Below are 24,501 nucleotides of genomic sequence, written 5' to 3'. Positions count from 1 at the left end.
GACAAGCTATAAAAATCTCTCCTCATTCATATTTAAATTGTTAGCCATTCTTCCAGAATACATCCTCTTCCAGCAAAGTAATGCTTATTTTTGGTGAACAAAATCACTTTTGTTTAGACTTGCGAAAGATAGAGTGGCATTCCAGAATTTCCTTTCACAGATAGCCATTATCCATCATCAGTATAATATTAATGAAGAGGGAATGCAAGGTCAACCCAGAAGACATTAATTTGGAAACGAGAAACCAGAATGATGTGGGTAACAACAGTACCAAAAGAGAGAGAAAGAGTGAGAAAGAAAGAAAGAAAGAAAGAAAGAAAGAAAGAAAGAAAGAAAGAAAGAAAGAAAGAAAAAGGGAAGGGAAGGGAAGGGAAGGGAAGGGAAGGGAAGGGAAGGGAAGGGAAGGGAAGGGAAGGGCAAGGCAGGGCAGGGCAGGGCAGGGCAGGGCAGGGCAGGGCAGGGCAGGGCAGGAAAGGAAAGGAAAGGAAAGGAAAGGAAAGGAAAGGAAAGGAAAGGAAAGGAAAGGAAAGGAAAGGAAAGGAAAGGAAAGGAAAGGAAAGGAAAGGAAAGGAATGAAAGGGAAGGGAAGGGAAGGGAAGGGAAGGGAAGGGAAGGGAAGGGAAGGGAAGGGAAGGGAAGGGAAGGGAAGGAAAAAAGAAAAAAGAAATGCTAATTCAGTATCCGTTCCCTGTCTGGGTCCAATGCTGCCCTCCTGAGTAGTGGTTAAAATTCTCCTTGCTGCAGCCATCAGCACAGCTGCTAACTACCACTGCTGGCACCTGCCCCCATACCCGCTAGTCCTTGAACACCCCCCCCCTCCCCCACTGGCATAGATGATCTCCTCATCACGATCATAGTTGTTCTTTGTGGTGGATCTATCAGTCAAAAGAGAACATGAGAAATCTGATTCAGAAAGACATGGTACTTTATGGAAAGATTTACCACTGTGCTTCTTTAAATAAATAGATTCTTCTAGTGCACTAGACATCTTATATACTAGTTATACACAGTTACCAGGAACTCACATTGAAAATGAGAAATCAGACTATAAGGCGATTCTTATATAATTGTAAAAGCAAGGCCAAAGCTCTCCAAATTAAGGTGACTGATCCCTCAAGGCCAGTGAAGCTTTTTGCACTTAGGTAAACAGAATATCTTTTTCTGTAAATGTCTCATTGGGTCTCTGCTATGAATGTTCTATCCTAACCTTCTTGTTCATTGTCTAACTTGAGGATTTTGCTTTCTCTGCAGCTTCCTCAAATAGAAGCTGCTTCCTCTCACACTTCTCTTATCAGTGGACATGAAGGTGATCATCTTCCTCACTCCTTCCTATAAACACTCGGCTCTGAATTTTATGTCATCAGACTATACCAAACAACACCTTCCTTGTTGCAATTATCGACAGATCCTAGGTCACCCCCTTTCTTTAAGGATTTTAAATCCTAGGTCACAGTTACTTTCACTAACACCGCTCCTATGATTTCATAGATGATCACTCCAATAACCAATAGCCACTCAGTTCCTTGTTCTCCTCTACTCCAATGATTGCATCCCACTCTCTGTCTTCATCTTCTATGGGCTGAAGTGTGTCCCCCCCACAAATTTATATGCTGAAGCACTACTCCCAATGTGATGATACTTGGAGATGAGGCCTTTAGGTTATAAGGTTGAGATGAGGTCATGAGGGTACAGACCTCATGATGGGATTAGTACTTTTATAAGAAGACACCAGAAATCTTGCTTCCTCTCTTTCTCCACCCACATGCACCAAGAAAAGGCCGTGTGAGGACACATGAAGAAGGTTACCATCTGCCCTGCCCCTGCTGGTGCTTGGGTCTTGGATGTCCAGTTTCCAGAACTATGAGAAATAAACTCCTGTAGTTGAAGCCCCCCCCCCCCCCCAGTCTGTAGTATTTTGTTAAGGCAGCCCAAGCTAAGACTTCATCCACTCCCATTGGCATACCTTACACCTTATTACCTAGGACTACATCCCCTGCTTGATAACAACTTCAGTATCGCATTTTCCAACTACTGTCTCTTATATTTCCAACTCACTCCCTTCAATGCTGTGATTCCAGAAATCCTTAGGCCTACAGTTATTAATCCTACGATCTTTTCACTGTCAAGTTTGGTTTTTAGTCCCTTCTTTAGTTTAGTTTTTATCTCCTTCTTTGCAACCAGCAAAGGTCCATTGTCAATTGCTATATAATCACTCTCTTGAGTATATCAAGTTTCTTACCTTTCCTTAATTTTACTCTTCTGGCAAAACCCCAACCCCAGTTAAATTCAACTTTATGCACACTCCTCACCTGCACTCAAGAAGAAGAACATAGAAGGAGTAAAGTTTAACCATCTCTCACTTTGAATTTATCTTCACAAAACTTCAAGTGGGCATAAAATGTTACCAAGAAATTCTACTACATTTTCCTAACCCAGGTACATTTCTGCTCCCCCACACAACTATTTCACACCTCTTCTTCCCTCTTTTCAAAGATCTAACACTGATTTCTCTCCTCGGTCCCAACAAATGACCTATTTTGCTTCCTATTTTAATAAAAGATAAATAAATGAATAAAAGCAATCAGAAGAGAGTACCTTCATTCTCCCACCACATCCCCCTTGCTGTCTGCACCTGCGCACTTGTACCTTCCTCTTGCTATGATAACAATAACCGGCATCTACAGAGCCCTGACTGTTCACTAGAAATCATTCTAAGCACTTTTCATAAGCCAGCTAACTTAATCTCCATGACAGCCCTATAAGCCAGGGACCATTTTTATTGTCATTTCACAAATGAGACCAGAGGCATACAGAGTTAAAGTAACTTGGCTCCTGGACACACAACTGTGTCGGGAAAAGAAAGCTTGTTCACTATGTTGACTCCTGCTGTGCTGCATTTATATGAATGAACTGTCTGTGCTCCTAAGACCAATCCTGCTACTGTGCCTTAGATACCATCCACACCTGCCTATCCTGGGATATCACACCAGTAGTTAACCCCAATCTCCTGATCTCTCCTGGGTCATTATCATAAGGATAGCATTTTCTCTCATCTTTAAAAACCCTCCCATGACTCCACATCACTCTCCAACTACCACTTCATTTCTCTGCTCCCTTTTAAATCGTAACTCTTGTAAAAGAATGCTCATACCCCAGTATCTTCCATTCTGTCTTGAACTCCTATAATTCAGTCTCCTATCCTCTGTCACTAAAGTGGCCCTCGTCAATGGCTTACCATTTAAACATTTGCTCACTTCTTCCTCTGGAAATATTTTCTCAAGGGGCTTTTAGAACACCACCCTCCTTTGGTTTTCCTTGGCTTTAGCCACTGTTTATCTATTTCTCTTACCAACTCCTCATTTCCCTGACCTCTTAACTTTGGAGGCATCCAGAAGTCAGTCCTCAGACTTCCTCAGTACCTAAATTCATACCTTGCTGGTCTCAGCCATTATCATGGTACTAGATAACATCTTTATGCTAATGATTTCCAAATTTATACCTTTGGTTGGAGTCTGTTCTCCAAACACACACTTCTTGACAGGTTTCAGACACTGCTTGAGAAAATCAAGGGGTATCATTATTTCACTGTCAACTGCAAACTTGATTATCTCCACTTAGACATGTAGTAAACATCTCAAATTAGCACAAACAAAAACAAACTCCTAGTCTTTCTCCACATCTCTCCTACCCCAGCTGGTCTCTCCTGCAGATGCTTGCATCTTCATTCATTGCAACTGCATCCTTCCAGGTGCTCAGGCCAGAAACTCTGGAGTCCTCATTCTCTCTTCTCTTTGTCTTGCCAGCAGGAGATTCTGTCAGCTCTCCCAACAATATCTTGAGTCTGACTAATTCTCACAACCTTCACTGTCACTGCCATGGTCTAAGCTATCCATCTCTCACCTGATTTACTGCAAATAGTTTCTTAATTGGCCTCACTGCTTCCACCCAGCCTTGTGTCCTCACTCTTTCTCATTTCAAGGATCCTTTCAAAAAATCAGATCATACTACTCTGTTCAGAATCATCCAGTGGCTTCACATTGTGATTAGGGTGTAAACCACAATTCTCATCATAAACTTTAGGCGCTGGCTGTGTGCCCCCTCGGTACCTCTAATTTCCCACTAATCTGCCTCTTGCTCGCTGATTCACTCTAGCTATATTGGTCTTCCTGATGTTCCTCAAATCTGCTCAAGAGTTTTCTACTTGCTGTTCTACTTCGATAGCCACATCGGTCGCTCCTGTACCACTTTGTACTCTGCTTAAATGTTGCCTTCTTAGAGAAGTTTTCCCCACCATTCCATATAAAAAATAACTTACTTTTTAATAAGCTCTCCCCTTTATAACTTAACTCTCTTGCCTATTTTTTACCAGTAGGACATGTCACCATCTAACCTTGTTATATTTTACATGTTTCTTTACTTTCCTACTACAATGTAAGCTCCATGAGGACTGAAATGTTTTTCTCTTTTGTTCACTGTACTTTCATTCACCAAGAACAGTGCTTAGAGGGGTGCCTGGGTGGCTCAGTTAGTTAAGCGTCTGACTCATGGTTTCGGCTCAGGTCATGATGTCATGGTTTCGTGAGTTCGAGCCCCTTATTGGGCTCTGTGAAGCTGGCAGCTCAGAGCCTGCTTGGGATTCTTTCTCTCTCCCTCTTTCTCTGCCCTTCTACTTGTGCTGTCTCTGTCTCTCTCAAAATAAATAAACTTTTAAAAAAATTCGTGCTTAGAAAATAGTAGGCACAGGATAAATTTTTAATGAATAAATGACTTAATAGAGGAGTGAGTTAACATTGCATTCAAGAGGGGATTTTGTGATTGGTTGTTATTAGGCACACGGTTCTGTATAACATTTTCAGGTCAAATCATGTTTACTAATCCTGGAATAAAGCTCAGATTAAGAGATCTTTTAAAGTCCTATTGGTATTAATTATTAATAAATATTAGAGTCTGTTTTTTTTTCTTTTCATTCCTAAATCATTGCTGAACTAGATGCATGTTGCATCGTATATTTACCATTGCTATCTTCTTCTAATTTGCTTCTCTACCTGAGTTATGGATATTGTATTCTAATCTATTTTACTAATGGCTCCCAAATTAACCTTTCTAGAGAGCACTCTAACAATTACTCCCTGGCTCAGAAGACGGCTGTGGCATCTCAGTGTCTAATGTAAAATCTCTCAAACTGGCCCTATCCCACCTCTACTTACTTTTCTACTACTTCTACTTCATCACCCTGCACTCCTACCACTGAGCCTTTGTAGACATCAGCAGTCCTGCCTGTAAAGCTGCTCCTTTACCTCAGAGACAGGCACACATTTTGTGTTAAAGATTGGGTAACAAATATTTTAGGCTTTGCAAGTATAGAGGAGGAAAACTCTTCCCTTCTTTCTTTTTGGGTACTTTTGGCTGGTCTATTAATCAAATGAAATAGATAAACAGGAGAAAAGCAAATTGAATTATGTATATATGAGAGCGCCATAAGAGTAGGAGGCCCACAGGCAGTCAGGCAATTGAGGCTTATATGCCATCCTGAGCTTAGGAGCAGTAGGTAGATGTCCCTAAAACTTCAAAGGGGAAGAGCAAATGTTTGGTAACCAACTGTCTGCCCTGCTAGACAGAGGCAATGGGACACAGAGAGGAAGCTGATCGCCAGACCCTGCAGAGCTTCCCACCCCCACCCCCCACCCCCCCACACACACCCAGCTTACCACACCTAGCCCAGATTCTTTGTAGTTAACTCTAGTGATAGTTCTCTTCCGGGACCAGGACTCATGAGGTAAGGAGGGCTCCTGAGATTTGAAGGACTCCATACAAATCTGTTTTTTGCTCCTTTTCCTGCTTCTTTTCTGCTTGGACCTGCACTCCCACCTTGTAGTTACTCCCACCTTGTAGCTACAAGGCACTTCCGCCTTGTAGTTATGTCTTACTTGTGAGAGTCAAGGGGTTCACGATTTCTTTAGAGGCTTCCAACAAACTAGATAACATCTAAGGAAGAACCGGGCGAGAACGACCGGAGGAGGCCACCCTGTGGGTATGCCAGACCAGCAGTGCTAGACATCTCAACACCAAGACCCCTGGCTCCAAGGAACTGGTGACTTACGAAGGACACCTGGACACCTGTCCTTGTTCTGACTGGTTTCTGGATACCTGACAGGACATGTACACCAGACCATTATCCTCAGTGAAAAACCCAGGCTCCAAGCAAAGACAAGCCTCTCTCTCCTTTCCTTTCTGATTCTCCCAGACACTCTATCTGTATCTGCACTCTCTCTATACCTTAAATAAACTCTGGTCTCACTTCCTGCTAGCTTGCATTTGATTTCTATTTTGCATATAGCCCAGGACCCTCTTGGCTGGTCCTGTGGGGCCCCCTTTGGGTCCCCAGACCTGGCACGCCTACATCACTTCTAAGTTCCTTCAGGTGTTAAGAGGAACTTAAAATCTCTTCCTGAGTCTTTTGGGCCTTGGTTCACTTCAGCTCAATGGAATCTACATGCTAACATGGCACATTCCAGGGTGGCTTGTTCTGAACCCCTTCACAAACCATATGGTCTCTGTCACAACTACTCAACTCTGCCTTATAGAGCAAAACCAGCTCTCTGTTTTACATGGGTCTAAGTCCTGCTCTTCGTTTACAGTTCAATCTGTTCTGTGATCCATGAATGTTTCCATATTGTTAGAATAAACTGTGCTGTCTTCTCTTAAATTTTCTTCACATAAAAAAAAAAAATTGGCCATATTCTATACTTCTGTGTAACCTCAGTGCCCAGCATGACATCATGCCAATAATACTCAGCAATTGTTGTGTGCTTTCACTAATCATATTAACATTGACGAAGGTTACTCACATCACGTTAAACATTGCCACATAAAAATAAAACATTTAAACCTGCTATTTGACAACCTGTTGTGTGTATGCCGCTTATTTCTTTAATCTTGAAACACTTCCTCTTCCTCTTCCGCCACCGACACACACACACACATACTCTTATTTTAACATTTCTGACATTGGTTTTCTTACCTCTCTACATCCATTGAGAGTGATGCTAATTTTTAGCACCAAAAAGGTAATTGAATCAATGGTGCAGCCTATAACCAATGGAATCTTACAATGAGATAAACACAAAACATTTCAATTCTAATCAGAAAAAGAAAAAATTTCTCTTAGGAGTTTTGTTTTGAGTTTTTGTATATGGTTTTGCTTTGAAATACTTTTTTTTTTAATGTTTATTTATTGAGAGATAGAGAGAGAAAGAATGCGTGCAGGCAAGTAAGTATAGGAGGGGCAGAGAGGGAGGGAGAGAGGGAGAATCCCAAGCAAGCTCCTTGTTGACATCAGGGCTCGATCCCACAAACTGTGAGATCATGACCTGAGCCAAAATCAAGAGTCGATGCTTAACCAACTGAGCCACCCAGGGACCCCTTGATTTTAAATATTCTATACAGTACTCAGACTTTGTCCTAATATTTATTGTAGAAAATGTTAGTACATATCTAAAGCACAAATAAAAAGTGATTTTCCTCCCAAACATCTATCTGGGTCATGGAACTGAAGGCCAAGTTAGATGATATAAAGTCCTGCTTTTTAAACGTATTTGCTTGCATATTCCCTAAAAGAATGTTCACAAACATTAACCCTTCCCAAATGCTGAGTCAACAACTGAAATATTTTACTATGTTATGAAATAGTTGAAACGAAGCAATCGCCATTATTTTAAATAAAATGTTAAATTCTTCAAAATGTATCCAACTTCATAGAATTCTATACCCACCAATATCTATTTACATATTTACAAACAAGCTCCTGTTTATAGTTAGAGGTTTTACTTGTACTCCTCTAGTTTGTACTTTTTTTTTAGTTTGTACTTTTATTCCAATTGTCTCACAAAAATTTATCCCAATGGGATGTACTGCTTAAAAGACTTTTTGATCACTATACACTTCTAGGCAACAAAAATATGATCATAAATGTTTTAAAATTTCCCTATGATGTTTTAAGTGCTAACATTTCTATTAGATTGAATTGTCACAATTTTTAGTATTATGAAATTGATCAAACAACTAGTTCACACATTTTACTGGAGACACATAACTTAATGAGATAGGTTTACTGCTTGTAGAAGTCAGCGTCTCCGCTCAATTCTATTTTTTTATTTTTTGTATATAAGCATGAGACATCATGAATATATTAAGTAGAGAAATGAAATTATATCAGCCAATATTTTGAACATATTCCTACGTAAGATTTGTACATTTTAATGTATATAAATTTTACATCAAAAGGAAAAAAAAATCAGATAATGATTTATTGCCAACATGATTTTTACTGAATGACCAGATAAAAACTTAATTCGGTTTTTCTTTAATTTTATTGAAACCATATAATTTTAAAGAAAGCTTAGCAGGGGCACTTGCGTGGTTCCATCGGTTGTGTTGGACCCTTGATTTCAGCTCAGGTAACGATCTCACAGTTGTGAGATGGAGCCCCATGTCGGGCTCTATGCTGACAGCACAGAGCCTGCTTGGGATTCTCTCTCTCCCTCTCTCTCTGCCCCTCCCCTGCTTGCACTCTGTCTCTCCCTCTCAAAATAAACAAACATAAAAAAAAGTTTTAGTGAAAAAAAGAAAATGAAACTGTAATTCATAGAATGTGAACAAAAAAAAGTTTCAAGTTTTTTTCACTCCAGTACCAAAAAAGTTTCAAACTCGGTCTTATTTGGGTAGAAGGTAAAAGGAAATAATGAAATGATCTCTAACAAATTACCAGAATACAGGGACTACGAAAGGACAGAAAATAAGGGCATTGAATGGTTGATAAAAAAAAGTAAGGTGATGATTTCAGTTAAATTGCCTGGGTGAAAAGGTGATTACTGCTTTACAAAAGAAAAAACAAAACAAAACAAAACAAAAACCAAAAATCAACCACTGAGGAGCCTGGGTGGCTCAGTCAGTTAAGCATGGGACTCTAAGGTCATGATCTCATGATCTGTGAGTTGAAGCCCCACATCCAGCTCTGTGCTGACAGTGCACAGACTGCTTGAGGCTCTCACTCTCCCTTCTCTCTGCCCCTACCCCACTTGCATGCTCACTCTCTCTCAAAATTAATTTAAAGATAAATAAATAATAAAAAAAAAACAGAATAAAGTCCGATCAGCACAAACTTTTAGTGTACAAATTGTTAAACCTCTGTTAAGAATGATCTATATTCTAGCAGTTTTATTTTTTTCCCACAATTCTGTTCTACATTCTTATGGTCACAGAGAAAGAGGAAGCTTGTCGCTATTCTAGTATTCTAAAAATAGGTATGTAATTTACAAAACTTCTGGTTTTTCTTCTTGATCCACACATAAAATTCTTTTTTAGTCATATACATTCTATCACAATAATCTTCTTACCTAGAGTCACCAGAAGAAAAATCTACCTCCGACAATGTTAAAGGGGTTTCCAACCTGTCCTTTGCATTCAGCTCCAGAAAGTATCCTTTCACGTTATGTTGCAGTATTTGGGTGTGGTTTTAAGTATGCCTCCAAACATATTATGTTTCTGTAGTAAGCCAAGAAAATAACATTGGGGTGGGGATGGAGATTAAGCTCCGAAGAACTGAGCCATTTGCACGTTTTGCAATCCTAACACAACCTGATCTTGCCATTACAATTCACATTATTAATCTACAGAGATGTCTCTTCAAGACAATGGATAGACTGGCTGATATGCCACTTAAGCAAGGTACCTAAAGTCAAAGAAATGCCCTTTATGACGTTAACAATGTCTCAGAGAAATGTTTTTAGGGTTTTTTTTAATTATTTTTTTTAAAAATGTTTGTTTATTTTTGAGAAAGACAGAGGGAGACCTAGAATTGGAAGCAGGCTCCAGGCTCACAGCTGTCAGCACAGAGCTGAGAAGGGGCTTAAACTCACCAACTGTGAGATCATGACCTGAGCAGAAGTTGGACACTTAAGGGACTGAGCCACCCAGGCACCCCTAGTTTCTCTTATCTCAAAACCTCAGAATACCTTTCCTCCAAGTAGGAAGTATCAGAGGAAAAAAGTTTTGCAACTTTCTGCTCAGTTTTCCATACAGCATTATCAAAACCAGTATAGTCTCGTGATAAAATCTGACTGTATTTTATACTCCCTTCAACACTTAACATATTGACGGTTTATTATTGATAACTGCTCTGTTAAGAAAGGGATGAGCTAATTGGCTTTTTAAATAACCCCTTTATTTACCTAACAACCACCTTCCTTGCTGTCCAAATAGCTGGTATACACTCCGTCGTTAAAGATTGTGAGGCATCCTTGTCTAGTCCTCACCAAAACTTATTTCCCAGTGTAATCTTGTTTTCTATACTCATGGGTTTTCAGGGATGAATAGAACAACCAGTTGCTAGGGACTTCTCACTCATATATAATACACATAATGCCAAATGATTCAGACACTGCACATCAGTGGTTCTGTCTGCAAAATATCCTCTGGAATACATGACAGTAATTGTTCTTCTATGTCGTTGGTCACTGAATGCTAGTTTTCTTTCTAACAGAACTTTTCCACTAGCTTGTTTTGTAATCTCTGATGATATCTATTAAATGTTGAGGCTGTTTTTACGGGCTACTCAGCAACGATGCCTGTTTTTAAATTATTACTTTCTGTTACAGATTTGATATTTGAACTGAGTCTTTAAGTTTAGACCCACGTGTAAGGTTTGCTTTATGGTTTTCAGAGGGTGGTGTGCATTATTCCTGAGGGTAATATCCGACAACATGATTCAGAAAACAAATTTAAAAACGGACATAATCATTAAGGCAAGAGACGTTAGGGGTGCCTGGGTGGCTCAGTCGGTTAAGCCTCTGACTTCAGCTCAGGTCATGATCTCGCAGTCTGTGAGTTCCAGCCCCGCACAGGGCTCTGTGCTGACAGCTCAGAGCCTGGAGCCTGCTTCAGATTCTGTGCCTCCCTCTCTCTCTGCCCCTCCCCTGCTCGTGCTCAATCTCTCTCTCTCTCTCTCTCTCTCTCTCTCTCTCTCTCTCTCTCTCTCTCTCTCTCAAAAACAAACAAACAAAAAAAAAAAGACGAGATGTTAAAACATGGTTTAGTGTCTAAGTGACAGATCTAAGGCAGGGTCCTACTAAGGGAGGAACTCTGGTGACAACCCAAAGTGAGGTGGCTTCCTGCCACCAAGCACCGAGTGGGCTGTGCCAGGTGTCTGAGAAAGAAACTTGGTTTCATTTTAAGAAATGCAACTCTGAATGATACTTCTATAATTCTGAATTCTTCATTTTGCGGGATAAATTTTAAACTGGGATGTATTATTTTACACTTGGTCAGGAAAAATAGAATTACCCAAATTCATTTACCAGAGAAATCAATGTGCTTCAAAAATGAGGTGCAGCCGTCGATGGCGACATGTGAATATCTGACAGGCCATGCGCTCTTAACCAGTGGTGAATGGACTACCGGTCAAAAGTTCAGATATTCATCACCATCCTTCCTTATATGGTTCAGCTGAAGTTTTAAAAACATCATACTCACAGAATCTCTTGCACAGCACATAGATTCTAATTCTGCATTCACATGATGACATGATAGTATTTGTTATGATTTTGATCACTTTTCAATGAGTCATTTTGTGAACTGGGGATAAGAGTATAAACCATAAAATGCAAATTTAGCCAGCATTAAAATTAATAGAGAAGTACAGCAGGGAAAATAAACACGGTTGACTTCATGCTGGTTGTGATAAACTGACCAACACAGTTCTTGTCATCACATAGGCATCTAATGATTGCACACTAACATCACACTATGAAAACTAAGATTTTAATTTACCTAGAAAACTTGGTAAATATGTGAGTTATGTGCATAAAATTTCCAAAATCGGTGTTATATGGAAAAAAAAAATGTGTCAGTGCTTTTTTGTCTTTCTGAAACTGCCTACTAGTCACTGAGGATCACCATCGTTTTAGCGGCATTGCTCTAATCCAAAGGTCAGGGCTTCACCTACAATTCAGAGTAAGCACCAAAAGATGACAATGGTTACAGTAATAAGAAGGGATCAATGAGAGAGCAGAGAAAGCAATTTTCAGTAAAATAAATTCTTTTATTAAACACTAAACGTTACTCAATGTGAGTTAAACAAAGTAATAAAAGTGTAAGAAACTAGAACAAATACTTAAGTACCAAGTGTCTTCTGTTAAGATACCTGGTACATAGTAAGTGCTTGATAAATGGTTTACCAAATTGAAAGAAGACTGTTTAAGAGAGAGAAAAAAAAAACACTGATACATTATTTAAAATCAACTTTTTTCTCAGTCCTAAACTCTTGCTCTAGCTGAAGGCTGCTTGTAGAATTCAAATTATGACTTACTCTGCAATTCTTAGTTCCTATGAGTTCAATTTTATGATTGTTCTACTACGAGTTCCAGAATTAAAGTTCCTGACATGCTTACCTTTTCTATTGCTATCTTGTTTCTGTACTCTAAGCTCATTCTATTGTAACCCCATACTAACTACTCCAATCAGCACAGTCCATACAGTAAAACCTCCTGTCTTTGCTCAACAATATTTTCCATTAAACTTCCTAGAATAACTTTTAATAACATTCTGAGCAGCACCCCTCCAGGGCCATGCTTCCTACAGAAAAATCCTATCCCAAATCTGCCACTCCTCTCCAATGTCACTCTTACATGTTTGCCAATTCCTATTACTCAGTCTCTTTGAAGGAATCATCTATATAGTATTTGATTATTTTATCAACATCCACGTTTCTACTAGAGGTTATTGGGAGTCTATAATTTGGTCTTCTGTCAACCACTTTGCACTTTTCAACTAAAACATGGAAATATATTTTGAACATATGTAACAGCAAAAAAGATTCACACAACAGTAGTTCAAACAACCTCAGCATTTCTAGTGATTAGAAAATAGGAAACTATTTTAAAGGCTTCATACTTTTTTCCTTTTCTATTCTAGATATGATGTGTAATACTTTCATCCTTTTGTTTTTCCCTCTGTAAATAGAAACACACCCACAATACACATATACTTATAAATGTGTATTTGTTAGGAAAAAATAGAAAGCGTTTTCTCAGTAAGATTTATGAGCAAGAAAAATAAAGAATTTCTCCAACTTCAATGAACTACAAATTCCTTTAAAAGTAATATTATTTAGTTGCTAGGAAGGCATACATTCACAAAACCATGTAACTTCAAAATAGCAGTTTAGATACAACTAATCTAACTGTTCATTTTTACATGTGAAGAAATTGAGATTTAGAGTTTAAATTCTTTCAAAATAAGGTAGTAGCAATAGTCAGACTAGAAATAAAGTGCAAGAAAAAGCACAGACTTTGTAGTTTAAAAATTATACACACACACACACACACACACACACACGCACACACACACGCCGGGGGGGGGGGGGGTTGGGGTGGGGAACCCACAACAGAACTATGGACATTACTTAACTTTTGGGGCCTCCATTTCATCTTTTACAAAAGCACACAGAACTTTAATAATCCTATCTAACAGAGTATTACTGATTGTATTAGAGTTCACATATCATTATTCAGAAAGATAACCTAGTAAACAAATATTTACTGAGCACCTAATACATATGTTAGGCATTGTCGTTAGCAACAGGCAAAGGACCAGGAATACATGAGGCTCTGAGAAAGTATCACTTTTTCCTTTATATCTTTAATAAATATCAATTGAATACCCCATCTCTGTGCAAAGCAATGGAAATAAAATTAAAGTCAAACAGCTACAGTCCTTGCTCTCAGTTTAAAACCCAGCTGGGGAGATTAACAAGTTAGTAAATTAATATTTAAAGTGCTAAGACTGAAATAAACAAGGTGCTCTGATAAATATTAACAATAGGGCCCACTTAGAAGAAAACATTTAAGACAAATCCTCAAAGATAAAAATTAAGCAATCATGCAAAAAGCTAGAGAAAAATTATTCTAGATAATGTATACAAAACACCTAAAGAGAAAAAATGCTTAAGAAACTTCCAATTTTTAAATTATTCCAATCATAGCCCTTTTAATTCTATATTATCAGACTGCAACAACAAAAAAATTAAACTCCCAAGTATTTTGTATACAGACCTACCTCGACTTACGATGAGGTTATGGCCCAAGAAACATAATATAAGTTGAATATACCATTAAGTTCAAATGTATTTAATAGGTTAGGAACTACTAAACATCTTATCTTTGCCTAGCCTAACTTAAATGGGCTCAGAATGCTTATATTAGCCTACAGTAGGGCAAAATCATCTAACACAAAGCCTATTTTATGATAAGGTGTTGAATATCTCATGTAATTTATTGGATACTCTATGAACATAAAAAAACAATGACCATATGGATACAGAATGATTTGAAGTATATTGGTTGCTTACCCTTGTGATTGCATGGCTAACTGGAGGTGCAGTTCCCTGCCGCCACCCAGCACCTATTGTCCCCCATATCTCCAGCCTGTGAGAAGAACAAAATTCAAACTTCAAAGTACGGTTTCTACTGGGGTGCTTGGCTGGCTCAATCAAAGGAGCATGCGACTCTTGATCTTTGGGTTGTGAGTTCAAGCCCCACATGGGATGAAGAGATTAAATAAAACTTAAAAAGTATCATTTTTACTGAATACATTTTAATTTCATGCCTTCGTGCAGTTGAAAAATCCTACATCAAACTACTCTAAGTACTGTCTACTTGCCAATAAAAGCAAAGGGCTAAGTAAATACAGGACAAACACTAAGACTAATTAATAGCATCTGTTGGCTGGACCAAACAATCCATGAAAAATGAGTGAAAACAAATGTAGATGGTGATAAGAACCAAATTATAAAATCTGGACTTTATTTTGGAGGTAATGTAACACTACGGAAAATCTGAGCATGGAAGAGAGGACAAAAGCTGCACTTTAAGGAAATTTTAATGTTATAAATATGTAAAAAATATTAAAGCAAAGAAATTATTAAGTCAATATCTATGTAAAGAAATTCTACAGCAGCAGCTGAAATAGATCATTCCATGACTAACATGACTCTGGAGTTTATGGTTTAGTGTTTGGGGGGTACATTATATCTCACAGTAAATATAATACTTCATTTTATTACTCTTGAAAGCGAGTGGGATAGGGGCAGAGAGGAAGAGAGAGAATCCCAAACAAGCTCCATGCCATCAGCAGAGAGCCTGACACGGGGCTTGATTTCATGAACTGTGAGATGATGATGTGAGCTGAGATCAAGAGTCGGACACTCAACAGACTGAGCCACCCAGGTGTCCCTAATACTCCATTTTAATATTGTTTTACTGAAGGACTACTGGAAAGGTTCAAACTAGAAAAAAATAAAGCTAAAAAGATTCAGTGCATTTTGAATATTTTTCTTCCAACCCTAAGTGGTCTGTCAAAATATCCTATATTCTGTGTTGATATAATCAATGTGATATAGCTAGGGCCACAGAGCTAAAATTTAAGCTAAGTGTTTTTTCCTGAACCATACAAAAGGATATAACCACACCCTTCTGAAAAGGGCCTCAAGTAGTTCTCACCTTAAAATATTCAAACCCAGAGGGGCACATGGGTGGCTCAATGGGTTAAGCGTCCAACTCTTGGTTTCAGTTTAGGTCATGATCTCACCGTTTGTGAATTTGAGCCCCATGTCAGGCTCTGCACTGGCAGCACAGACCCTGCTTGGGATTCTCTCCCTCTCTCTCTGCCCGTCCCCTGTTCACACGCTCTGTCTCTCTCAAAATAAATAAACTTAAAAAATGGGGAAAAAAACAATATTTAAACCAAGAAACTGAAATTTAACATGCAAAGTTTAAATAAGTAATCTATTATTATCTTCTGCTTGATTCAGGGATTTATAAATTGTAGATGCTCCATAAATATATGCCAAATAAACTTGAAGAGAACCCAAATGCAGAAAGTCTTATTTCCCAGCACTTGCAGTTGTGCTATCTGCATTCAAAGTGAGTATATACGAAGATTATAAATAGGGTGGGGTGAGGGGAGGCGAGAGGGAATGGTGTAAGGTGAGACCACATATACAAGCCCTTTGGAGGAAATGATCCTATTTTTGAAATCCTTCATCAAAATTGGCAGTATACAATCATTACTAAATAAACATCTTAGGACAACTTTTTGTAAAGATCTAGAGAATTTTTTTAATACTTTTCACATTTTTCTCTCACAATTTGTCTGATGTTCATTAAATTTATCTTGCCAAAATAAAATGAATTCTGAATATTTTTGTTTCAATTGACAGTAATTCAGTGGGTTTTGTCTTAATATCTGACATTTTTTGAAAAACAAAATCTACAAATTATCCTTTCATTCAAAAAGAAGATTTAGTCCTCCGGCTTAGGGACTCTGGCAAAGGGCACAAAATTTTCTAAAAATAATTTTAGTATCCAAGAATAACCTGAGAGAATACAACTATTATTAGCAGGATTTCAACTTGAAGTTATAAGGATCCCTATAGGATTCACAGATGTGCTTTGGGGAAACCCAAAAACTCACTGAAATAATGCAAAAATTGTGATATATATGCAAACACATCTTTTTCTGGGGAGAAAGAACATACAGTTCTCATTTTTCAAAACTTGATGGCCACTAGCCACAGCCCAAATTAAGAACTAGTGAAGAAAATGGCACCTAAATTTGTGAACACAGATGCTAATAAAAACGTTAAAGTATAGTTTTCATTCACTTTTATCATCTAGCCATAAGAGCCGTTTTGTTAAAACACAATATTGCTGATTATGTTTTTAATTAAACCATTTCTTTAAAAACCTTTAAATGTTTCTTTGAGAGAGAGAAAGAGCAAGCAGAGAGGGGCAGAGAAAGAGGGAGACACAGAATCTGAAGCAGGCTCTAAGGCACAGAGCAGGCACAGAGCCCTATGTGGGGCTCAAACCTATGAATTGTGATATCATGACCTAAGCCAAAGTCAGATGCTTAACTGAGCCACGCAGGCGCCCCCAAGCCACTATTCTTTAAATCTTTTTCTGGTGCTATTACAATTTCTTACAGGCACTGGGTAACTAGCCTTTCTTTAGCATAAGAATACTACCTTTCCGAAAATATAGGAACATTTCTTACGTTGGCCATTTGCAAGTTAATTTCATAAAATAGAGATGGCTTCTATTATTTGGTATTTTAGTTAATAAGACTCATGTAATTTTTTTTTTTTTTGGCATTCTAGATACTAATAAAAAATCCCAATGTAAATTACTTTAAGCTATATTAACAAGAACAGGTACTTGACATATGCCCTATTATTAGGCTATGGCAAATCAGTCTACAGTAAATAAAGCCCAGCGGCCCCCCTGGCTTGACTATTCAATTACTATGAAATATGTGTAGAGTGTTGTATTCTTTACTACTTCACTCCAACAACTTTCACACTCCAGCTGAGGGTGAAATGAAGCAAAAAAGACCAAAAGCTGGGGTCTCTGCCATTCCCTAACATAAACAAAACAAATGGATGGTAGCAAAAGTAGAGTTCAATCTGCACTGTGCTTTGGGACTTTCTCCAAGACCTGACCAAACTTTAAACTTCATGAATAAATTTCAAGAATCTCCAGGTCTTCTTTCGCTGAACAGAAGAGTATACACTTCACCTATAATGGTTAGGGCTTTTCAGTTTATCCCATTCTGACCCCTGGGCTTTTAAATTGAGTAAAATTTAAAAGGTTAAAATTTCCCCCAAATCTGAGTTAGCTTGGATCCTCAAAGTTTCAGTGTATCCATGTATGAAATTCAAACAGATGAAATGATCAAAACACCACCAGTGATAAGAACCAAAGACAAAATCTAGATGCAGAAAAGTCTTCTACACAGTATGTAAGCTTGGCTTGTTCATTCCTTTACCCATTCAGTTAAACATTAGGTCCTACTGTGTTGCCCAGCTGTGGGGATTCACAGAAAATAAATCATAATTCCAATCTTCAAGTGAGAGAGTCTGTCAGGAAGATTTCAAATTTCCAAGATTGATTAAAAGAACATACAGAAAAAAAAAAAAAAAGAACATACAGAGACTGCAACCTTACTTGAGCATTACACGAATTCAAAAAATACTGAAGGTAGCTAGAGGCAACTTCGGCCCATCCTGAGCATCTATAGTAGTATTTCTGCAGTACTCGACATTACACCACAAAGAAAACAGATGGGAATATTTTTTAATTTTATCCTTCACTTAGGAAATTTATTGAGTACATGTTATAATGATACTCTATACTTAAAGGAGAAAACCATAACCTGTCTTTAAACAATACACTATTCTTAGAGCAGACCAGGGATTTGCCTCCTTTATTAAGTTCTTATTTTAAGACGTACCAATTTGTACTCCTCATAAAGGCATGGCATTAAAAAAAAAAAAAAAAGACCAGTTGAGTTTGTTCCTCTTGCTTCCAAAATTTCTTATTACCCTAGGTGATCATCAGAAGAGTTAAAGGTAAAAACTTATCATGTACAGCACATCATCACAAAAATGCCCAGCTCAATTTTTTCCATATGGAAATTTTGTAAATTGAAATTACTAACTAAATCCAAGATCAGCAAATAGTTGCCAAGTGATGAAGAATTTAAGCCCTAAAGCAACTAAGTAATTAATCTGGCAACTTAATCTTGTAATTCAAACCTTGTATTAACAATTTGGGGGTGAAAAATCCTAATAATTTTAATTTATGATGTGGGAGTATATATATGTATATAATAGATATCCCACATTATAAATTTATGTATGTGTGTTTTGTGTTTTATGTTTTTGTCACCTCTTCCAAGATCAAGCAAGAGGAAAACAGTAAGGGAACTGGGCACACCTCTTTAAAAATTTCAACAGTATGTTTCCTCTATACAGTACTACAATAAATGCTGTATAAAACTGTTAGCTGAAGGCTTTGATCAGCTTGGACTACTATAGGTAACTTTTGAAAAATGTTCCTCAAATTTTAAAAAGGGAAAGTAATTTTTTATCTACCTGCTAAATTATTGGACTTTTTCGTGAGAATGTTATTCAAGTTTCCTAAAATGATAACTTTTGAGTTTACATTAAATCTCTTTCATATGAAAAGTACAGATATTAGAATACTAAGTAAAATGAAAGTATTACCTGGTTTCTAAGGCACACCGTTAGTTATACCATCTAAAGTGGGATTTATTTGATGAACTGCATTAAGCTTTCAGAACATTGGCTGCGACTCAGGTAGAAAGAGGCAAGTATTCACATAATATATTAGTCTGTAGTCAAGAAAGATATTTCAACTAAAATATGTCAATCCTCCCATCTGAAATCACTTAAACATTACTGATGTGATATTTGGAAGAGTTTCTGTATTTTTTAGACTGACATACAGTGCTCAATGCTTTAGAGGGTTGGGTAAACTCAGTTCTCTTTTGTTCAACAATGCCTCATCTCCACTGCATAAAGCTTGGTCTCCAGTTCCACTATCCAATGCCTGCCTTACATCAACTTGTATTTCGTTGGTACCACATGAAGTAATTATGTTATAAAAGCTCTCTAGATCACCAGGTTCGAATGTAATAGCTGGTTTCATTAATGTTCCAGGAGCAAGAGAACCCTCTCCAATAATTCTCAGGTTGATAAATTTGATTTTCCAAGTATTTTCCACAAAAGGGCAGCGTATGAGTCCAAATATTTGTTCAAAAATGCCCAAACAAGTGTTCCCTCGGTGGACAGTCCCAGCAACTCCAACCATAACTAGACCATGGGGAGAAGAAGCACATTTCAGTCCACTGGCATCTAGATTGGGACTGAGAAAAAGATACTCTTCTTTCACTAGTGACAGCAGACGAAGGCTTACAATTTCTGCTCCACAGTAGTCTATCACATTTTGTTCAGAGGTATTGTAATAAAACCTAAGCTTGACATCGTGCCAGAAGTGCTGTGGTCCCCATTCATCTTGAGGCGGTCCCAGGAAAGGATTCTGAGAATTAAGAAGTTCAAAGAACCAGTGACAGAATTCTTCTCCTAATCGACGAAAATCAACTTTTTCAGCTTTCTTATCTTCTTTTTCCGGCTGATTAAGATAAATAAAATATAAAATAAAACAAAGGTTAGTTCTCGTATTTTTTTCTATCTGGCCCATTTTAGAGGTAAGTTTGAGTATACGGAGTACAGCAGAAGCTAAATGAACTACAGGTGAACCCACTGAAACCATCATGCAAAAAGTCAAGTGTTTTTCCAAAAAGGGGAAAAATCATTTTACAATTTCCCAGCTTAAACATATGAAAATTCAGCTAAGAAATTAAGGTTAATAAAGCCTCTCAAAATATCAGCATGAACAGTCAATAATGATTTATGTAAGCATTTTCTCTTATATGTGGCAGCGGTTTCACAAATGTCTGTCAAAACCTTCAAACTGTATGCTTTAAATGCATAAGCTGTTGCATTTATTTATTTATTTATTTTTAATTTTTTTTTTTATTTATTTTTTATTTTTTTATTTTTTATTTATTTTTGGGACAGAGAGAGACAGAGCATGAACGGGGGAGGGGCAGAGAGAGAGGGAGACACAGAATCGGAAACAGGCTCCAGGCTCTGAGCCATCAGCCCAGAGCCTGACGCGGGGCTCGAACTCACGGACCGCGAGATCGTGACCTGGCTGAAGTCGGACGCTTAACCGACTGCACCACCCAGGCGCCCCCGCTGTTGCATTTAAACTACTACAATATCGTAGATAATAAATGAGCATTTTCACTATCTTTAAACAGACAAATCTAATATGATTGAAATACATTACTTTTTAGGATTGGGATTAATTTTATATTGCTATTTCTCTTTTTTTCAAAGAAAATGTTATTGCAAAAAACATACCTGAGAGGCTAGATTTTATTCATCTATGTGTTCCAGAGTATAGTAACTCATTTTGATGGTAAGAGATCTTGTATTGACAGAGCATCTTTGATTGAATATATTAGGCTCTGTGCTTGGCACTTATATTCTATTTCCTTCTATCTTCATGAACCTTGTGACATAGAAACTATCATATGTGGGCTTTATAGATAAAGTAAACAGGGCTCAGAAAGGTCAAGTTACTTGCTGAAGTTCACACCTAGCATATGGCACACCCTATTTTTAAGTCACATCCGTATGATTTCAGAGTTGGCATCCTTTCTAAGCAAATTAAAAAAGCTTAGATTCTTTCCTAATATGAAAGCAAATACCTCTCACTGTAAAACTTCACTGATTCAAAGTTTGTAGTTTAAACTTTATAAATTACCTAGCATTCATACAATCAGCATTTAAATATTCACACAGTATCTAAAACATACAGTGGAGATACAAAGAAATAGAAACAGCCAATGTGAGCTAAAGGAAATTATTACAAGAGGATTTTTCCTAGCTAAAAAAAAAAAAAAATCAAATTTAAAAAATATTTAAGTTTTTCTCATGGAATTTACAATCTAATATCAATTTAATATCAAAGAAAGTCTTCAAAATGAGAAAGGGCTATAATAGCATTCTTTTAAAGTGAACAAAAACATTAGAGAATCAGAAGCTAAATTAAAATTAAATGGAAACTGCGGTTTATCCACTCTCTTTACAAATCCAATAGTCTTCATTTGATAAAGTGATAAAAGCATTTTTCCCTCATAAATCAATACAATCTTTTATGTATATTACTAAATGTCAAAAATATTTCCTTTCTTTAGGTGCTTTACTTATCTTCCTCTAGGATGCAAAGGATATGGAGTAAAGCTAAAATTATAAAAAACAAAATAGTATTAGCCATGTTCCCAGTGATCTAGGATTATCTACAGAGTTTAGACAGAACTATGACTTAGGGTATAACTGTAAGATCTATTTTACCTGTTGAAAGAGTCTCATGTCCTCTGTCTTAACTGGCTCTGGTGTTTCCTTCAATTTCGGCTGTAACTGCCTTTTCCAGTAATCCTTTGCATGCTGAATAAGATTGTGTTTTTCAGTAGCTGGAGGTATAATAACTCCCTGTGTTGCCAAGTACTTAAATATGACTTCCCGGTGGACTTTCTTACGCCTCAAAAGCTCTTCTACACTTTGACTGTACACTAATATTGCACGAATGGCATCTGGAAGGAAATAATAAAAATTAGTAGAAAACCCTAAGTCATGTAAATCGGTCCCAGGTCAGCAGAAACCCTATCAAATAATATTTATAAATTCTTGTCATGGCATTGCTTTGGCATGAGATGGTTATTTTAACAAAACCAAGAAGTGGGGAGCGCCCGGGTCAGTCAGTTAAGCATCTAACTCTTGAGTTTCAGCTCAGGTCATGATCTCACGGTTCATGGGTTCAAGCCCCATGTCTGGCTCTATGCTGACAGCGCAGAGCCTGTTGGATTCTCTCCTCTCTCTCCCTGCCCCTCCTCTGCTCACACTCTCTTTCTCTCTCAAAATAAATAAATAAACTTAAAAAAAAAAAACAGGAAGTGGGTTGTCAAGTTTGGGTTTTTTTTTTTTTTAATTTTTTTTTCAATGTTTATTTATTTTTGGGACAGAGAGAGACAGAGCATGAACGGGGGAGGGGCAGAGAGAGAGGGAGACACAGAATCGGAAACAGGCTCCAGGCTCCGAGCCATCAGCCCAGAGCCTGACGCGGGGCTCGAACTCACGGACCGTGAGATCGTGACCTGGCCGAAGTCGGACGCTCAACCGACTGCGCCACCCAGGCGCCCCATGCATTTTCTTTTAAATGACATGGTTTAAGCAAAAAATGGAGCCAGAGAAAAAAATTTTTTTTTTCTAAGAAGGCCAATGGACCTAAATTCATTTATAATCTCTAACAGGTAAAATTACAGTATTTTAGATATGCAATGACTTTTAATCTCCTCACTCTACAAATAATGAAAGCTGAGGATATATGAGGTATCAACAATCATGCTTCCAAGAAGTGGCAGAACTAAGACTTGGGGCAAGCAGCATGAGCATCATCTGGGAGCTTGTCAGAAATGCTGAATTTCTGGGGCCATCCCGAAACTACTGAATCAGAGTTTGCATTTTCACAAGATCCCTGAGGGACTGAGTCACAGGCACAGTAGTTTGAGAAGCTCAGGTGCAGAATATGAGCCCAGAGTTAAGCAAATCTTCCATTTTTGGAGATACTGTTAAACCTGTTTTCCAAACTTCTATTTTCTTCCTCTCCAACAAGTATCTTTTCAAATCATTTAACATCTCTTTTCCTTATTTACTTTTAGACCCACCATCAATTAAATCCAGCATTTTTATCTATCAATTTTAAATTCACACTCACCCTGTTTAGGTGTGAGTAGCATGTGAAATATTTAAATGCTGAAGAACTACATATAAGTCTAAAACTATGTGCAGTCTAAAGTCTTAGGAATTTCTTCTTTTAATGTTGATGGCTCGAAGTTTCAAGTGAATGGTTTCTTTAAATGGAAATGTAAATCCGACTTAAAAGCAGAGCAACACAGTTTTAAAAAGCACAACCTTTTGTAGATATTGAAGTCATACTAACATAGCAGTCTGGAATTTTCACATTTTAAAGTAAAATTCAGCAAATTTAAAATAAAGCTCTCCAGATGATATACCAAGCGAAATAAACACTTAAGCTTCTTGATTACATTTTTATGTGGAGTAGTTACAAATCAGGCTTAATATTAATAACGCTCAAATCTACCGAAATGTTTGTTTGGCTCTGAAAATAATGTATTCCTATTGCTCAAAATCATCTCAGAAAAAAAAAAAAAAAAAAAAAAACTGGATCCAAAAAGAGACACGGATTCAAACGATCTGCTCTTTTATTACAGCAGCTGTTTTACCTAGGAAACTGAAAGTGTTTAAGATCTCCTCCCGCAAGCTCGGAGAGACAAACATGAGCAGCAGCTGACTCCTCGGCTCACCAGCTAACACTCCCCAGCTGAATCCAGACGCAAAATGGAAAACACGCTGGCTCCCCAGAAATTTTGAAAAAAAAAACGACTATTCACGTACACTTCAATTCTCGAAAAAAATAAGCATATGCCCCTAACACCCAACACATAAAACCTGGAAGCTGCGCCGTTTCCAGTGCCATCACCTCCCCCAGGGTGCTGGCGGGTCAGTGCCACCTGAAGGTGCGCGGAGGTTCCCCGGCCGCGGAGCAGCGGCGGTGGCTGAGACTCTCGAGAGTTCCGCCTCAGCCCGGTCCGGGCCCCATCGCGGGGCGAGGTCTCGCACCTTCTCTATTCTCAGGCTCCCGCCACCTGGGGTCTGGATGAGGCCTCGGGAGGGGCGTCCGCTCTCGCGGAGAAGTCAGCACTTACCTTGGCGGTCCTCAGGCTGCACCAGGCGGTTGGTGATGGTGTCGCACAGGGCCATGATATCATCGTTCTCTAGTAGGCCGAGCAGGTTACGACAGCCCTCCATCTCTGGGTAGCTGAGCCCCGACATCTCGGCCCCCAAAAATGGGGGTGGGGAAGGGACGACCCAGCAACGTCGTCCCTTCAGGCCCAGCAGGCCGGCGCCTAGGCAACATACACCGGAAGTGCCTT

At 38.2% G+C, this 24,501-nt stretch overlaps 1 protein-coding gene across 2 annotated transcripts; it reads right to left on the bottom strand.

The window, feature by feature from the left end:
• Window positions 1-12,076: 12,076 nt before the first annotated feature.
• Window positions 12,077-24,407, bottom strand: CC2H3orf38 (chromosome C2 C3orf38 homolog). 2 transcript variants are annotated; one of them, XR_002162345.3, is made up of 4 exons: window positions 24,274-24,407; window positions 21,842-22,080; window positions 19,121-20,048; window positions 12,077-14,480 (listed from the first exon to the last, which is right to left on the bottom strand). XR_002162345.3 is itself a non-coding variant. In XM_003991549.5 (3 exons), the coding sequence occupies exons 1-3, from the start codon at window positions 24,398-24,400 to the stop codon at window positions 19,368-19,370; spliced, it is 1,047 nt and encodes a 348-aa protein (XP_003991598.1). In that variant the 5' UTR covers window positions 24,401-24,407; the 3' UTR covers window positions 18,168-19,367. The 2 variants fall into 2 exon arrangements, 1 of the variants encoding a protein (XP_003991598.1); XM_003991549.5 differs by lacking the exon at window positions 12,077-14,480 and having other exon boundaries at window positions 18,168-20,048.
• Window positions 24,408-24,501: the final 94 nt, after the last annotated feature.

Source organism: Felis catus, chromosome C2 (assembly GCF_018350175.1).
Source record: "Felis catus isolate Fca126 chromosome C2, F.catus_Fca126_mat1.0, whole genome shotgun sequence".
Taxonomy (NCBI): domain Eukaryota; kingdom Metazoa; phylum Chordata; class Mammalia; order Carnivora; family Felidae; genus Felis; species Felis catus.
This window is presented reverse-complemented; position numbering and strand designations above follow the sequence as displayed.

Coding starts and splice junctions, on each gene's coding strand:
- CC2H3orf38 (XM_003991549.5), bottom strand. CDS start 24,400: ATGTCGGGGCTCAGCTACCCAGAGATGGAGGGCTGTCGTAACCTGCTC. Junction 22,081..24,273: donor GCAGCCTGAGGACCGCCAAG/GTAAGTGCTGAC, acceptor ATTTCCTTCCAG/ATGCCATTCGTGCAATATTA. Junction 20,049..21,841: donor ACATGAGACTCTTTCAACAG/GTAAAATAGATC, acceptor TATCTTAATCAG/CCGGAAAAAGAAGATAAGAA.